Genomic DNA, 17,707 nt, shown 5'->3' with positions numbered 1-17,707 from the left:
TCCTTGTCCCTGCCTCCCCACCTCTGGGCCTCCACTTCCTAGAACATGGAGGCCAGGTGGACATTGACAGTCTTCCCGCCTTCTTGCAGCCTTGAGTGAACTGGGGGGAGGGCCCTGTCTCCAACGTGTGTGACCACAGTCACAAGGACCATAGCTGCCTTCTGTAGCCGACCTGGGACCCTCCCACCTCTCTGCCTGCACTGGGGTAGATTAGGTCTCCTTTCTCAGGTAGGCAGCCTGAAACTCAGAGGGGACGGTGGCTTGCCTGAGTCCCACGGCCAGTGGTGGGAAAGTGCAGATCCCTGGAGAGGACGCCTTGGAGCCTCCTGTGACCTTCGTGCATCCTGGGTGAGGCTGGCCGGGAAAGATGGGTGCAGACGTTGGGGACACTGAGCAGCCACCGTAAAAGGCAGGGGCACATGGCACCCATTCCACAGAGGGGGAGCCAAGGCCTGGGCACTCACACTGCCAGCCAAGCACAGAGCTGGCTGCTGACCTGGATATTTTGACTCCAGAGACTTGAGGCTCAGCCACCGCCTCTGGAGCGAGGAGAGCGGGACCCACGTAGGGAACTCCAGCCAGAGGCGCTGGCAGACAGGCAGGACACACAGACAGGTACTGAAGCACACAGGACCGGTGGGGGGTCTCGCTGGAAGTGACTGGGCCAGGTTTGAATGCAGCTTGTGACTTTAGAGCTTTGGCCAAAGAGCCGCTGTGCAACCTGGGGATGCAGCCCTGGGGGGCTCCCCTGGGCCAGGCCTGACTGCTGGGAGGGGGCAGTTTTCACAGATTCCCCCAGGAGACCAGGTGCACCCAGGCTGGAGGGTGGGGTGGTGCCCAGGTATCCCACAGACGCCACCCCAGCCGGAGATTGAAGATCCCCCCTGGAAACCAGCTGATCCCGGAAGGAAGCCAAATACCGTGAAATGAGCAGGGTCCTTCCAGAAGCACAGGAGGAGCCCAGAGAACCGTCAAAGGCGGCGCGAGTGCGGGGCCTCGTGGACGGGAAACTGAGGCACAGGGTGCAGCGGGGACAGGCACCTCTGGGCCAGGCTGTGTGTCGGGGCCTGTCCAGCCCCTGATCCTGGAGCTCAGGGTCTCCGCACTCCAGTTCTGAGTGACGTGAGTGCATCCGGAGCCCCGGACTCCTGGCTTCACTGGGCGGGCCTCCCTGAAGAGGCAGGAGGTGGCCTGTGATGTGAGCCGGGTCAGTGGGGCTGACAGAAAGGGCTTCAGGGTGGAGAGGAGGATGTGCCAAGGCCCTGGGCATGAAGGATCCAGAGAGGAGCCTGCTCAGGCTGGTGCTGGCTTGGGGAGGGGACAAGCTGGGTGCCCAGGCTGGCTGGTGTCCAGGAGCTGGGGTGCCCAGGACTTCAGGCCGCAGGAGGAGCTGGCTGAACCTCAGGAGAGGGTGTTGCTGGGAACTGTGCTCCTGGGCTCCTACAGCCAAGGGCGGGAGGGAGATCAAAAGGGAGAATTTGCAAGTTAGATTTACCCTCAATCCCATTAAACCACCAAAAGCTGTTGGGAAATGGCATGAGGGTCTGTCTCCACTGCCCGGGAAGCCACGACCTGTCCGGCCACAGACCCTGCGCTGGCCCTAGCCCGGGCATCTTCCTGCCCCCAGAGGCCTGGCAGGACCAAGGCTCCCCAGATGCTGGCTCTCCTCAGAAGCCTGCTGTGGACGGGACTGGCCGCTGGGCTCCTCCTGGGGAAGCAGCGCTCAGGGGTGAGCCATCGTCCAGGTCTAGGTGTGGGGGAGGGGGCACGGAGAGAGCCGGAGGGAGGGAGGCAGAAGAGAAGGGAAGAGGAGAGAGGAAGGACGGGAGGGAGGCAGGGAAAAGGAAGGCAGAGGGGGAGGAGGGGAGGAGGCGGAGGGAGGGAAGAAATGAGGCAGGAAAAGAGAGGGGAGGGGGAGGCAGAGAGGGGTGGGCGGAGAAGGACAGGCCTGGCAGGCGGGCTGCTGCAGGCTGGCACCACGGGGAGGGCTGACCCACTGTCTGGAGCAGCCCCCACAGCAACATCAGCCCCCACCTGCTGCCTGGCCCTGTGCCAGGCGGGTCTCACCTGGGGCTTAGGAAGGATGGGGTTTCAGTCCCCTGCCCAGCCAGGCTCCCAAGGCCCCCAAGCAGGGGCTCAGGGCCCTGTGTGTGTGTGTGTGTGTGTGTGTGTGTGTGTGTGAGGTTAGCTGTGCAGACCTGGGCCAGGCTGGCTGGGCTTGGATTCTGGTTAGTCTCTTCCCTGATGTGTCACCTTGGGTAAGTGACCCAACCTCTCTGAGTCTCAATCATGAGAAATAAGTGAGTCTGAGAAATGTCACAGCACAGGGTCTGGATTTAGCTGCTAGGACTGTTATTCCCCAAAAGCAGACCGTGGGATTCCTTTAGAAAAAGGGCTCTGGACTGGAAGGAGAGTTTGTGTGGATGGGTCTCAGAAGATTCCAGAAGCTTCTGGAATTCCTTGCAAAATGTTGTGTAGGAGGACATTTTCCAGGACAGATGCATCCTGCCCTGCCTCAAGCGCAACTTCATTCTCACACGACTGTCCCTGCTCCCGGGCTAGCAGGGGCAGGGGCAGGTGGGCGTGCTGCTGTCCTGCAGGCCCACCACAGGCTTGAGCACAGCGGGTCAGGGTGTGGGGGGGGGGGGCTCAGGCAGGCCAGGCAGGGTCTCTGCCACTGCTACATCCCCCTGCCCCAGGGGGGCTATTTTAAGGCTGTGACAACATAGCACCTTGTAGCTCCTGCTCTGGGACCAGGAGACAAGAAAACAGATTTCAAAGGGGTTTTAGATAAACAAACACAAAAAATAAGCACTGTGAGCCCAAAGGCACAGCCCACCTGCTGAGGTCAGCCCTGCCTGGCCACTAGAAGTCCAGGAGCCTCAGCTCAGCACAGCAGTAGCCAGGGTACCTGCCCTGCCCTGGCAGGCTACCTGGTCCCAGCCTGACATCCTAGCCAGGACTCCAGCCAGTTGGGAGGGTCCTTTGCCCAATTCTCACCTACTGAAGTGGGGGCTTCCCACCTGGCCCTGGGGAGCGGATATGCTGGGAGTCAGAGCTCTGAGGAGAGTAACAGTGTGGGGTCAGGCACTGGTTTGGCTGTGTGACCCTGGTGCAGCGATGGCACCTCTCTGTGCCTCCTGTGAAATCATCCCGGACCTCCCCTCGCTCCCTCCACTAAGCCCTTGCCATGGGGAGGAGGGTGAAAGGCACACAGTATCCTACGACGCATCTCCTGCCAAGGCCACGCTCCTGCCGGGGCCACCAGGATGCCCACACTTGCCATGTGACACTCTGGGTCCCAGTTTCTCCACCTACACAATGCAGTGACCTTGAGAGAGCCTTTGGAGGCAGGGCGCTGGGTGCAGGAACAGGCAGTACGTGCGTGAAGTCCCCACGGAAACAGGAAATCCACGCGTGTGCCCCTGGGTACGTGGGAGGCCCCTGGAAGGTGTGGGAAAGTGGGCTAGGCGCTGAGTCAGGTGGCTGGCCAGGGCCTTCCTCTCCTTGCTGTTCCTGTCTGTGCCCCCCAGTGCCCAGCCCTGTGCTTGCGGGATCTAGAGCAGATGCCCTAGATCTAGGGGGTAGTTTAGAAGTTCTTCTGGGGCTTTGCTGGCACTGAACCCGCCCCACCCACCCCCACCCCCGGTACTGGCCATCTCCCAGGGAGGTGCCCTGAGGAGTCTGGGGGCCCCTGACAGGGCTTTGGGGTCATGCAGGACAAAGACCACTCCTTGCTCTCATCTCCAGCCTCGTTCCTGCCCCTGAGCCCCTCTGGGACCCCCGCCAGCCCTCCATGGGGCCCCAGTGCACTATGGGTTAGCGTCTAGGTTCAGGGTGGCCACGCGATGTGTGGGGTCCAGGGCAAAATGGAAATGCAGAGTCCCTTGTTCATAAACTACCACAGATTTCAAGGTGGTTGCAGCTGAGCATGAAGCCAGCTCAGGTCCTGCAGCAGGCAGCGTCCATCCGTAGGGACAGCGCCTGGGACAGGAACCCACTGCCTCGCTCACAGCCCAGATACAGTGGTGCTCAAAGATTGCCTTCTGGAAGGAGTGAGGAAGGAAGGGGTGCAGGTGAGGAGCGGGCAGAGCCTGCCCAGAGAAACCGTCTGGGCTTGCCCTCCGGAGATTTAGACTGGCTTCCAGGAGGACACCTTAGCCTCGTGGGAGCTCAGCTGTGTGACACTGGTCAAGCTATTTAACCTCTCTGTGCCTGGGTTTCTCCATCTGTAGGGTTAGTGTCTACTTCCCAGAGTTGTGCCCTCTTTGAAGGGGAGGTAAGCTCTTGGCATGGGAGTGTGTGCGTTGCACCTTCTCGGGCCTTCTTCACGGCTCCTTGGTGATTTCTGCTGGACCCTGAGCGCTGGGTGAGCAGGCCTGGACCATCTTGCCCTTGTGGATTCCCAGTTTTCCTAATTAACATGGGGCCACCTGTTCCCATCCCTCCTGTGGACAGTGTGCTTCTGGTCCAGGAGGTCCCTGCAGGAAGGGGATCACTGGATCTTCAGTCCCCAGAGCTGGAAGTCTGCTCAGAGCCCAGCAGGGGGCTTCCTGGGAGTTGAGGTCCTCTCCGAAGTCCCACAGCTAGGAGAACCTTAGCAGGGGAGTCCTTGAGGGTCCTCCAGCTCCATGGTGGGGGGACAGACAGCTGCTCCTCACAGCCAAGGCTCACTGCCCAGAAGAGTTCCAGTGCCCCAGGGCCACCTGGGGTCCTGAGCCCTGATTCCGGCTGACCCCGCAGCACGCAAGGCTGGCTCTGAAGGGCCCAAATGGTCCAGAAGTGAAATGAAATGGGTCACTTGTACGGATGGGCTGCCTGGAGGCGGTGACCCGGGTCTGCACAGAGAAGTTCCATCCCCTCCCACAGGAGCCCCTGCAAGCTGCAGGCCATCTGCCACTCAGGGCATATTTGGGAGGTCATGACAGAAAGACCCAGAGAGGCAGAGGGGGACTGAGTGTGCTTCTGTCCCAGCTGGGGAGACACCAGCCTGTCCCCTGCCTGTCAACAAACCTACCACCCCGAGTTGTGACAGGATGATCTCCTCCCTGGGTCTGGCTCAGACAGTGTCCCACCCTGTTGCTGGCAGGAGGGTTGGGACCCCTCTGGTCTCTCAAAGCCACAGGCTTCCTGCCATAGCGCCCCCGTGCATGGACTACCGGAGTGCCTGTCCCCGGCTGACCGCAGGCTCCTGAGGGCAGGCCAGCTGCCTGCACCGGCTGCGAGCCCAGGGCCCCTCACGCGTGCGTGGGGGACAGCCGTGCTTGTCTTCATCCACTGCAGTGGCCGTGGCAAAGCCCGGTGGCTTCCAAGCAACAGAAATTTATTCTTCACAGTCTGGCGACTGACGTCTGAGATCAGGGCCCACACGGCAGGCTCTGGTGAGCGTCCCCTTGGGACATCTGGCTCCTTGCTGGGTCTTCTCTTGGCCAGCCAGATGGCTGCCCCCTTCAGAGGGCACTCTGCTCATTCGGGGGACTCCACCCTCATGACCCGATCACTCCCTGGCCCCACCTCCTCAGACCCCCACACTGGGACTAGAACCATAACAGTGCTCCCTGAGCCACCAGCAGATTGACAGTCACTGAGCCCACAGGGGCTGGCCCTACCTGGCTTCCACATGGCCAGAGGTCCCCACTGCCCACCTCCCCCGCTGGCCCTGCCTGGCCTCAGCCTTCCTGGGTCTTCCCTTGGGTCCGCCTGCCCTGGAGGGAAACTTGCAGGCTTCCTGCTTCCACAGACCCCCGTTCTGCTTGTGGGGTTCCATGTTCCCTCGAATTCCACCTTCTCCTAATAGGTCCTTCTCCCTCCCCAGCCCTGCCCTGATTCTCCTGCCTCTGAAGTACCCTGTATGCTGCAGGCAGGGTCCCCCAGCCCGCACCCTGCCCCAAGCACCCTGGGAGGCCCCCCTGCCCGAAGTGCATGCAGTGGAGGTGCTGAGTTTGAATGCTGACTCCAACACTCAGTATTGTGTGACCTTGACAAAGAGCTGGACCTCTCTGGGCTGCCGTCTCCCCACCAAGTGGCTCTGTTGAGAGCAGCGTCTGAGGCCACTCCTGTGCGTGGCTGAGGGCTTTGTGGCAGGACACCTTGGGGATGGCAGGACTCAAGCTCCTCACAGATCACACGGCACACAGCCTCTGGGGGATTCAGTTTCCTCATTGGCAAAGGGGACAAAGGAGCCACCCTGCAGGGCACAGAGGCTCTGAGGTGGGAGCACTCTGGAGAAAAGAGCAGCGACTTTCCTGCCACCTCTTCCCCGGGTGGACCCAGTGTCCACCGCCCTCACTGGCCTGGCCCTGGGGCTGCCAGTGCCCAACCATAGGGTCTGGGTGGCAAGGCCTGGGCTCTGGCTGCCCACAGTTAGGTGGTAGGGGACCAGTGTCACAGGCAGCCTGAGTCTGGGGGGGAACAGGAATTTTCCAGCCTTCCTGCAGCCATGCCACTCCCCGGAGCCCAGGCTGGCAGATGGCCAGCCCTGAGCGGAAATGTACCAGTGAAAAAGGCCCTGTTGGAACCCTGGGGGGCTCAGGGTCACCACGAGGGAGGATGAGGGACAGGGCCAACCCCCATTGTAACACTCCACCTGCCCTCCCTACCCCCAACTGGGTCTCCCCAAGTTCTGGCTCTGCTTGCGGGGGGTCACGCTGCTGGGCAGACAGGTCCCTCCCCAGGCCAGAGACCGGATGGAAGGTATCTGAGGTCTCAGGGTGAAAAGGTGATCCCCAAATATGGGGAACTGGGGTCCCTGAGAGGCCGTGGCTGTGAGGGGGTCTGAAAGCAAGTGTGAGGCCCAGGGCTGCAGGTGTGCACAGGGCGTGTCCGTGGGGCCCACACCAGTGTGCGATGTGTGTGGCTCTGTGAAGGGTGTCTCGAGGGACGTGTTGCCTCCCTGAATGTCATCGTGGAGTGGGGGGGGGGGCGAGGGTTGCTGTCGCTCGAGGTGTGCGTGCGTGCGCGGTGTGCCTGTGGGTGTGGCGCGCGTCCCCGCGTGCGTGTCAGTGGGTCCGCGCGTGTCCCCGCACGTGTGCGCGATCCGTGGGCGGCGGGCCATGCGACCCAGCGTCCTCTGGTTGTAGTCTCACGTCCGGTCAGCGGCGCGGGGCAGGCGGACACCAGCGGGCAGTGGCTGCGGGCAGGGTCCCCTCGCGCCGCGCTCGAGCCTCTGAGGCTCCTGGAGAGCACTGGCGGGACCGGCGCTGGGCGCGGCCTCGGCCTCCAGGCTCGGTGCCCTCCGAGCTGCCGCGGCTGAGCAGTTTAGGGTCAGCAGCTTCGACGACAAGGACAACAACAACAAAGCGCGCGGGAGGCAGGGGCGCGCGCCTCCCCGGTCGGGCCGCGGCGCGGCAGGTGCGGCGGAGGAACGCAGCGGGCGGGCGCGCAGGAGGGGAGCGGGCCGCGCAGCCGGCGCCGCGCGAGGGGAAAAGTTTCCGACCCCGAGCGATGGTGAGAAGTTGCGGCCGCGCCGGGCGGCGCCAAAGCCAGGCCAACACTGCCCCCGCGTGGGCGCGCGGGGAGCTGCAGCCGGCGGCCGGCCGGGGAAACTGAGGCGCAGAGCGGGCGCGGAGGGCGGCTCAAGGTCACTGGAGGAGGTGCGGTAGAATCCCGCTCCTCCGGGACCCGCCGGCTCTCCAGGACATTGCATCCTGGGTCAAGGAGAAGGGCTGGCGTGAAAGTCCGGGCAGCCAGACGCGGGGAGAGACCTTCCCGGGGCCTGAGCCAGATCTGCCAGTTGCCTCTCTTGGAGAGCCAGGCGCCTCTCCATGAAAGGCCAACGACATGCACAACCCATCCGGACCTCAAGGTTACCCACCAGCCGCTGTCCAACCCAAATCCCACCAGAGCAACCCGCTTCCTTTTCAACAAGGTGTCTACGGTGGGTCTCGTGACGAATCCTCACTGGCCGCGAGGTGGCGATAAAGACCTGGATCCTGACTAGGACCAGGGGCTGGGGGCAAGGGCAGCTTCAGGGAGAGATAAGGAGCGGGCTAAGGCTCTGTCCGGGGATTGGCACCCAGGTGTATGGGGACGGCAGGGTCAGCACAGCCACCAGATAAATCCGCGCAGCACCTACCACCTTGTCTTTCCCTCTGGAACACTGCACAGGGCGCACAGACTGCCCCACACAGACTGCCCCACACTTGCCCTCCGTGGATCAGGTCACGGTGAACCCACCTGGAAACGTTCCAAGCTAATGTTTGTCCACACACAGGGCTTTTTTTCCTGGGCTGGGGTCTGGATGTACTTACCCCCTAGAGGGAGGTCAACAGAGCAGCCTCTGGCACCAAAGACAGAGTTGGGGAAAAGGGGTGTCATTCTTCACTCCTAGGCTGGGCTCCAGGCTTGAGGTTGTGCAGGGTCTCCCACTTCCAGAAGGAAGGTTCTGGGAACAAGACCTGACCAAAAGGACTCTACAGCCCCACCTCTCAGCCATCCCTGCTGTGATTCTAGCCTGTTGCTCCCCCAGCCCCGGAACCCTGGAGACCCCAAAGCAGGCACCTGAGAGGCTGGAACGGAGACCTAGTGGCAGATCCCAGCCACCTGGAATGTGCGTTTATTTGTGGGGCAAGGGAGACTCTCCTCACTGCCTGGACTGTGTGCTCCCCTGGGCAGGAGCTCCGGTGGGCATTCACCTCTGCACCTGCTGCAGGATTGTGGGAGGCAGGAGGAGCTGGTAGCCCTTGGGGTGGCCTCGCTTCAGGATGGACTGCAGCACCAAGTTGGGCAGGAAGGACTCCTAGAGTGAGGAGGACCAGCTGGGCGCTGCAGGGACCTCAGGCAGGAGGCGGGGCTGCCTGGGGCCAGCAGGATTCGGACCAAGCCCTAGCCCCCTGCTACAGATGAGGCAACTGAGAGGTGCACAGGCGCCAGGGCCTGCGGGCGCAGCTGGGGCCAGGCCAGCCTGTGAGCTTTGAGCCCACCCCTCCTGCCGCACCTCCAGGGAGATGCAGGAACTGAACACGGTCCCGGCCACTGCGAGCCCCCGCGGTCACACGTGGAGCACTGGGTGGCAGCTGCCAGCAGGTGCTCACCAGCTGTGGCCTCCAGGAGCAGGGCAGTCTGCCCACCTGATCCAGGATGTTAGGGGTATCCGGGGAGTTTCTGAGGGCCCCCCTTTGCCTCTGGGTGGTGGCCCTGGAGGTGAGTGGCCCTGGCAGCCTGTTCTTCATTGAGGCATCCTCAGAAAGGTAGCCCTGCTGCTCCTGGCGCAGTCTGGGGGAGACAGGAGCTGTGAGCTCTGTGGACCCCAAGTCCGGTCCACCCGAGGCTTGGACCCCCGCCCTCCTGCTGTTAAACGGGGAGGGCTGCAGGGGCAGAGCCCCGTCAGTGCTTGTGAGTCCCCCGCCTTCTCCAAAGCCTCACAGGCGGGGGCGGTCCCAGCACCAGGCGCTGGGCCTGGCTTCCTCCTTGGCCCTGAGGGGCAGGGCTCTGGGCAAATTCTCCAGCCATTTCTGAACGTTCCCGAACGCCTGGTTGGAGACCTCCGGCAGCAGGGTGGTCCTGCTCTTGATGTTGTTCGGGACTGGAGGAGAGAGAGCATCGTGAGTCCTTACCCTAAGGGGACACTGGTATCCCCTTCCCTCCTCCCTCTGGCAGGCAAGGCCGGGCAGAGCCTTGTCTCCATGGCAACCCCAGGCTCCCCAGTGCCTCTGGCTGCTCCAGAGAAGGCTTGGGTTTTAAAACTGCTTTGCGTGACTGTTCTGCTGCTACCACCCAAGCTGTGCCCCCAATACCCACACTCCAGCTCCAGCCCCAACAGACCCCCTTTTCCTGCAGAGGGAAGGCCGGTCACCCCACCACAGCCATCCCAGAGACAATACTGAGAATCCTCAGGAGAGGCAGGGAGGGGCGTCTCCAAGCTGGGAGCCTTTCCCCATCCCAAAGCCACTTTCAAGCTGGTCAGGATCCGGAATCCCGCAGCGACTGCCTTGGGATGGACCGGGCTAGTGAGCCCTGGGCCCTGGTGCCCTGAGGTACAGCTACAGCTCCTTGTGGCCAGTGGCCCATACAAAAGTGTCTCCCAACTGCCATTCAGGCTTATCCTGTCCTTGGGTTTCCAGGGACACTCTGGCTTCTATTCCTGGCTTCGATGTCACCTCCATGAGCCCCTTTTGCTTTGGTTTCCCCATCAAACAACAAGGAGTTGGGTGAAAACCACAGCTTTGGTCTCCAACTTCCTAGGACTCTAAGGAGACTGAATGGGGTCCCTCCTGAACCAGCAAATGTCCTAGTTTGTAGGACAACGAACAGTGGAGTTGGGGGCAGCTACTTCCTGAAACTGCACAGAGCGGGTGCTCAGGAAATAGCTCCAGGGTGTTGCCCCCAGAAGCCCTGTGCTGGCGGGTGCTGGGAAGAGGCTGGACACACGGAGCAGGTGGACTCCATGATGGTGACTCCAGGGCAAGGGCTTCCTTCTCCCTCCTGCTCTTGCTCCTGCCTCCTGCCTCCACCTGAGTGAGCTTCCTGGAAACCGCACCAACTCGGATCAATCACAGCCGTCCCCGAGAGCCAAGAGCCAGCTTCTGCCTGGGACCCTGGGCTTGGTGGGTCTGAGATTCTGCTGGACTGTTGGTGCCAGTGTCCCCAGCAGAGAGGTGTCCTCTTCTGGTGGCTCTGGACCTTTTCCAGGCTATGTAGCAGGAGATGTGTGCCAAGGTGCAATCAGGCGCTCAGAAGTCCTTTAGTGGTCGCCAGGCCTGGGCAGCCTTTGTTTTCTGGGTCATTCTGCAGTTGCTCCCTGATGCCACATACCTTGGGACACTCTGCTTGGTCCTTGAAGGTCACCCTGCTGACACCCTCCAGAGAGGACTTCCTCTGCAGGGTCAGGGGCCAGCCCTTGACTCTGGGAGCCCAGATTCACAGGCTCTGCCCTCCACACTCCAGGATGTGGAATCTGGAATCCTGGGGCTTTCCGTCCTGCCTGCTTACCTGTACAGCGTCGCTCCAAGTAGCGGAGTGTGCTGTCTCGTAGGGTCTCGTCAGCGAATCGGACCCGGAAAGGACAACAGCGCCTGCGGTGCCCCAAGCCTTCCCCAGAGGAGTTGGGGGCTCTGGTCTTGGGGACCTGTGTGTTGTGGAGCCTGAGGAGAGAGCAGTGAGGGCAGTGGGCCGAGTGTGGAGCTCCCCACTCCACTCGACACACATCCCCAGGCCCGGTCTCTCGGTGTGATCCTGAACAGGTGGCAGAATAGCCCTAGTAAGACAAGGTAGCAGAATAGTCCTAGTCACCGCCATTGGCCTTGGCCAAGCATTTCCCACCTGTAGGTCATGGATCCAGTGGAAAACACCCACCAAACCCACACTCCACCCACCAAACCCACACTCTCTCACAGGACGTGCCTCTTCTGCCCATTTTGTAGATGAAGAAACTGCGGTGCAAAGACTTTGCAAAGTGTCTAAGGCTACACAGTTGGAAAGCGGTGGAGCTGAGATCTTCACCAAGTTAGCAGAAAGGGTCAGAACTCATGCCCAGGCACCAGGCGGTCCTGGGTTTCAATCCCGACTCTTGCGAGCCTCAGTTTCCTCACATGTGAAATGGAATTGTGCATGCCTCGGGATAGCAAAGATGTGGCATAGGTGCAAGAGGATCCCACCAGGCATGGTCTGCTGGCCCAGCAGGAACACCCCCAGGTAGGTGGTGTTCTATGTCTGTCCATCTCAATCAAGCCCTGTCCCATCCACGTGTCCCAAAGCAGACTGCCCTCAGCTCTCCATTCTGCAATTTTCTCCTTTAAATCGTGTATTCTATATTATAGGCACGATAATACCATCCTCATATGAGTTGGATGAGTGTCAAGTGAGGCATCTAATCCAGGGCCTGGCATGGGGTTTGTGCTCCATAAAGTGTATCTGTTATGTTTAAACGTAGCACAAGAGCTAGGCATAGTGGTGCACTCCTGTCATCCCAACAACTGGGGTGGCTGAGGCAGGAGGATCACAAGTTCAGCCTCAGCAACTCAGTGAGGCCCTAACCTCAAAGGGCTGGGGGTGTGGCTCAGTGATTAAGTGCCTCTGGGTTCAGTTCCCAGTACAAAAAAAAAAAAAAGTAATGTGAAATGTATTATTCGTCCACCCAAGGCCTGACATCCTTTTATGTTTGCATCCATTTATCTGACCACATTTTCGTGTGGATGCAGAGCGGCTGCTTCTCGTTAGCCCACCAAGAGCCAGGCTGCTGGGATGACAAGGACTCTTGGTCAGTGCCTGACAGTGCCTTGGTCGGGCCAAGCTTGTCAACACTTGTGGGCTTTGGAACTTGGCCAAAGCCCTCCCCAAATCTGCCTGCAGCCTGAGATCGGTGTCTCTGCCTCCATGGAAGGTCTCTTGAGCCTGTTCTGCTGCACTTCAGTGTCCCCCATAGGAAACCTCACACCTGGGAGTTGCTTGAGTATAGGCTCTTGAATGTGCAAGTCTGGACTGTGCCTGCCGAGTTCTACCCATTCTTGGTGGCATCTTGTGAGAAGCTGGTGAATGTGTTTCATTTATGGTCCTACTCAGATCCCTTAGTAGTGTCTGTGTGGAGAACTGGGTCAGGAAGGCTGTGATCCCCTAGTGCTGTCCGCCATGGTCTGTGGGAGGGGTGGGATATGTGGTGTTTCTCTGGGCTGCCTGGACTTTACACTCATCTCCGAGCTCTCCCGGGTCCTCTCTGCTTAAAACTGCTTAAGCCAGAGGAAAATTTTCTGGCTTTTCCCCTCCCCCTTAGAGCTCTGGCATCCAGGCCCAGGGAAGCTCCTCTGCCAGGCTCTTCTCTTACTTCACATCTCTTATTTTCTCCACTAATATTTGATACATAGTCAACCCAATAAAAGTTTGAAGAAATGAATAAATGATGGTGGGATGGGGAAAAAGATGGATGGTTTGACGGATGGGCTGTTGGATCCACGCACAGATCCAAGGGTGAACGCTAGATGAATGATGGGGGCTGGATGAATATGCAGATGGGCATGTCGATTTGTGGAAGGGTCATGACTCAATGAGGGATGGACAGTATCCAGGATTTACAAGTGAAAGGAAGGATTATAGAAGGTTATCGTTGATTCATGGATGGAAGGACAGAACCCCGGGAGTTGGTAAATAGATGGCTGGCTGGCTGGCAAGATTCACCAATAGGTTGAGCAGACCTGGTTCGTGCATTTGACATGCGCAGGGAAGGGTGGGTGAAAGGGAGGTGGGCATATGAATGAGCTCAAGGATGAATTAGGAATGCATTGCTAAAAGACCTGATTAATAGATGGACACATGGATGGATGGATGGACAGGTGAATGAATGGATAAATTCATGAGTAAAAGACAGAAAGTAAGGGAGGAAAGAAATACCCTTCCACCCCACTCCCTACCACTATCCCGCCTCCCAACTCACTGGTTGGTGTTTCTGCCCGTGGTGATTTGTGATGGATTACCCTTTTGGTGATCCTGGGAAGGTGTCTGATGGAGCAAAATCTTGCTAAAATTGTCGTGGAAGTGCGATGGCTGGCCCCTTGAAGACAAATAGGCCACACCTAGCATGAGTGGTCAGATGGTTAGGGTCTCCCAACCTGTTAAGTATCCATGGCCACCCGGTCCCCACCAAGAAGGTCCCTGACACTTACCACGGGTCTGTGAGATATGGGCAGGTGTGACACTGAGAAGAACCTTGTCTGGGATGGAACAGACGCTTTTGATATTGCGGTGTTGAGGACACTGAGAGCCAGGAGGAGGAAGTGCTTGTGAGCTAGGGGGCAGTCCTTAGTAGGAGCCTCTACTTTTATGACCCTGGGGAGACCACAGACCATCAGGGAGGGTCCCCAGACCTCGTGAGATCCTCTGCTAACGTTAGCACCAGCCTTGGAGCAGCGGGATGGCGAAGCAGGGGCCCAGCCCACGCCCCCCCCAAACGCCCCCCGCCCGGGCCCTGGCCTCACTCTGCGGCTCGGGCTGCGCGGCACACTCCTGTCGCAACTGGTGCAGGAACTCGCTGAACCTGCTGGGGAGGAACTCCTCCAGCAGCGCGCCCAGAGAGTCCTCCTCGGCCGCGCTCCTCCGGGGGTCTGGGCCCTGCCCGGGCTCGGGGAGCCGCCACGCGGACCCCCAGGACCTGTCTGTCCTGCGCAACGGCGGCAGCAGCAGGGACCTCAGCGCTGCGCGGTCCTGCGCCGCCCGCGAGGTCTCGGTGTGCAGGGTGGGCAGGCGCAGCTGGGGGCTCCCGGCACCCGGCCCGGGCTCGGTGTCCCACCCCTGCCACCACGAGGAGGAGGCCCTGGAGGCCTGCGAGACCCCCGCGCGCACTGCGCCGTAGCTGGCTCGGCGCTCCAGCGAGGGCAGCTTGGGCAGCACCTGGGGTCTCGGCCATTCGCCAGCGCTGGGACACCTCTTGGGCGCCACCTGCTGGGTCCTCTGGATGGGGTGACTCCGAAACATGCTGGGCGCTGAGCTCAGCTCAGGACATCCTCACGCCAGCCTGGGTGGTGGGCGGCGTGCGCATAGGACAGCCCCGGGCGCCCCGGTGGGGCAGTGTGGCTTGGTGGTAATGCCACCGGCTCGGCGACAAAGAGTGGCCTCAGGCTAGAACCCGCTCAGCCCCTAGTTCCCTCACCTGGAAAAGTGACGGCAAGAGTACCCACCTTTTTGGGTTGCTGTGACGTTGACATGAGCAAGTACATGTCCGTCGCTTAGAATAGTGCCAGGCCCAGTTACATACTCAACCAGGGCAGCCGCCATTCTTATTAGGCTCAAAATGACTAGTACTCGGGGTCTTGGTTCCACTCCTCACCTTGGGTGAGTCAATGAATTTCTCCAAGCACTCTCTCGGTGTGCTGCTCCGTGGAACGGTGTGTGTGTGTGTGTGCGCGCGCGCGCGCGTGTGTGCGTTCAGGGCGGGCACCTGTCTCTTTGTGAAATGGCCCGGCGCTGGTAGACAGCACTTAGCATGGTGGAGGCTATTACTGTAAGCGCTCCACTGGGAACTAGGAAACCTGGAACCATCCTGGAAAGAGGAGAGACCCCCTCCCCCAGCAGTCTCCCGATCCCGGTGGCGCATTAGAACCCCCCACCGCCACCCCTCCGCAGTGGGAGCTTGCTGAAAATATACTGAATTTCCCCCCATCTCCCACGCCAGATTCCGATTCTGTGTCTGGAGTGGAGCTAAGACAATTTGGGGGGCAGGGGCGTTGGGCATCAACCGGGGCCTCCCACCAAACTACATCCCAAGCCAAGACTCATTTATAACAAACCCCATTCCCTTAGGGAGGCAGAGCCTCAGTCACCCCCTGGGTTCTAATGCTGGGGGTCTCCAAGCCTACTCCCTCCCCACCACACCCCACTCCCAGATTGTTGGCAGCCCCAAGCTGGCTCCTAGGTGTCATCACACTCACCCTGCTGGGGATTCTGAGTGAGGCCAGCGAAGTCCCTGAGGTTAGAGCCCTCTAACAAGCTGGTCCTTAGAAGAGTCCATCTTCCCCTGCATAGTCCCTCTGCCAGCCCCTCCCAGCTGCCTCCTGGTCATCTTCAGAGTCATTGTGATCCGCCTGTCCTCACCCATGGCTATTTGAGGAACAGTGGGCACTGAAGCCTGGAGACAGAGGGTGGGCCCCTTGTGCCCTGGGTGCCAGGCTGCAGCCACAGGTGGCTTTGGCACTCCTGGTCAGGGCAGCCAGGCCTAAGCAGGGAAGGGAAGGTCTAGAGTCACCCACCCCTTCCAGATCCAGGAAACCCAAGTGGGTCATGTTTGGCTGGGTGGCTCCGAAGTGGAAGATCCACCTGGAATGGGAACAGAACATAAGGGGGCCTGGAAACTCAGAGAACCAATCTCAAGTCCATGCCTGATTCTTTTTGATACATGATGCTGAACAAGTTTCTCCCTTCTCAGGGCTCCATGGGAAAACCGACAGGACCGATCTGCGACTCTTGGCTGGGAGAGGGCAGGGAGGAAATTCATGATATTGTACAAGATATGGTTTAGGCAAGTATTTTACAGGCATGTTATAATTTTATAACTTGAAAATGACTGTCATTCAAATTACAGGACATCTACCTGGAGGAGACATCTGAGAAGATGTACTCCATTTTCTTTTTTCTTTATTTTTTTTGCAGTGCTGGAGATTGAATCCAGGGGCACTGTGCCACTGAACTATATCCCCAGCCCTTTTTATTTTTCAGTTTTGAGACAGGGTCTTGATGAATTGCCAAGGCTGGCCTTGAACTTGAAATCCTCCCACCTCAGCCTCCTCAGCAGCTTGAATTGCAGGTGTGCGCCACTGCACCCAGGCTGTAATCCATTGTTTGTAAAGCTCCTCGGCTAGGTTTGGAGAGGCATGTTTCCTCTGGAAGCTGGAATATCAAGCGAGAGAGACAGAAATGTCTATTTATTTAAAGGGTGTGAGATTAAAAAAATGGGCAAAGAACATTAACTAGATGGTTTCTATATGTCCTCTAACCCTTGCAGTCTGCAAACATTTATTGAGCCACTACTATGTGCTAGGTTTGGAAATTCAGAGATGTGAGAAGTGTTGAGGTCAGGGGGCTGGTTGTACCTGGAAATGGCTTGGAGCCTGAGTATGGAGAAGGGCATTCTCTTCCATTGTCAGGAAATACAGTATGGGTGGATTTTGAGGCATGTGAGAGCTTGGATTAGAGCTACCTCCCCAAAAAAGGATTTTAGACACCTCCAGCAATCAAAATTGCCTAGGATCTGTTCCAGAAACATGGAAAATGAAGCTTGAGAGAAGGGCCTAGACCAGGAGAACCGGGAGTGGCCTAGACTATAGAAGGGATCCCCCCAAACATGTACATAAGCAGATTTAGGGGACTTAATGGCAGGTGGGACTTTCAACACTCCCCACTTTTCATTGCATTAAAGCAAACACACTTTTTAAGCACTTCTTGTGTGCACAGCTGAGAGGAAAGCATTGTAAATCTAACATCAAGATGTTATTTTGAGGGAAATGAACTTACTTAAGATGAATATTGTCATTGTAACAGCTACCATTTCCTGAAGGCTGGACGTGCAATATCCCACATGGTGCAATATCATCGGAAGTCTAGTAATTATTACATTCATCTGGCAGAAGAGCAGATTGACGCTGGGAGAGATTAACAATGTCTACCTACCTGCAAATTCACGTTTCCAACACGGAAAGATCCCTCCAGAATTTCTGTGAATGGAGGGTCCTAAGGAAGGTCAACGTTTTTGGAATGTAAAGTCCATGAATTGTTCTGTATATTGGGCTGGCAGGTCCCTGGCACAACCAAGTGTATTTTTTTTTTTTTTTAAAGAGAGATTGAGAGAGGGGAGAGAGAGAGAGAGAGAGAGAGAGAGAGAGAGAGAGAGAGAGAGAGAGAGAGAATTTTTAATATTTATTTTTTAGTTTTCAGCAGACACAACATCTTTGTTGGTATGTGGTGCTGAGGATCGAACCCGGGCCGCACACATGCCAGGCGAGCGCGCTACCGCTTGAGCCACATCCCCAGCCCCAAGTGTATTTCTTTTCCTTCTTTTTTTTTTTTTCTTTCTTTTTATAAATTATTTTAAGATGGTAATGGAGATGGGTGAGCACCAGTGGCCCTTCCCCCCTTTTTTTCCAGTGGAAAACCCCCGTCACTCGTTTTTTAAAGTCCAGCCTGGCAGCCTCCGACTAAACTGGTGCACGTGTGGAGGTCGGGGGAGATCAGCGCTGCGGCCCGAAGTCCTTAAGGCGGGGATTTCGTCCCCGCAGGCAAAAGGTTAGGT

General features: G+C 58.5%; 1 protein-coding gene and 1 long non-coding RNA gene across 7 annotated transcripts; one reads left to right on the top strand and one right to left on the bottom strand.

The window, feature by feature from the left end:
- Positions 1-8,512: 8,512 nt before the first annotated feature.
- Positions 8,513-15,502, bottom strand: LOC308641027 (uncharacterized protein C9orf50). 6 transcript variants are annotated; one of them, XM_081279146.1, is made up of 7 exons: positions 15,354-15,502; positions 13,905-13,963; positions 13,593-13,683; positions 13,364-13,480; positions 10,930-11,081; positions 9,364-9,523; positions 8,513-9,213 (listed from the first exon to the last, which is right to left on the bottom strand). In XM_081279146.1, coding segments are annotated over exons 2-7 (900 nt in total). In that variant the 5' UTR covers positions 13,906-13,963; positions 15,354-15,502; the 3' UTR covers positions 8,513-8,834. The 6 variants fall into 6 exon arrangements, with proteins under 6 accessions (XP_081135272.1, XP_081135268.1, XP_081135270.1 ...); XM_081279142.1 differs by lacking the exon at positions 15,354-15,502 and adding an exon at positions 14,753-15,287 and having other exon boundaries at positions 10,930-11,194; positions 13,404-13,502; XM_081279144.1 differs by lacking the exons at positions 13,905-13,963; positions 15,354-15,502 and adding an exon at positions 14,604-14,824.
- LOC308641036 lies at positions 11,205-17,094 on the top strand. Its single transcript, XR_014020401.1, has 3 exons — positions 11,205-11,631; positions 15,848-15,940; positions 16,960-17,094. It is a non-coding gene; the product is annotated as an uncharacterized lncRNA (long non-coding RNA).
- The last annotated feature ends 613 nt before the right edge of the window (positions 17,095-17,707 follow it).

The sequence above is a fragment of the Spermophilus citellus genome (genome assembly GCF_964194105.1).
Source record: "Spermophilus citellus genome assembly, chromosome: 2".
Classification (NCBI taxonomy): Eukaryota; Metazoa; Chordata; class Mammalia; order Rodentia; family Sciuridae; genus Spermophilus; species Spermophilus citellus.
The sequence above is the reverse complement of the archived record's forward strand: the minus strand, read 5'-3'. Positions and strand labels throughout refer to the sequence as shown.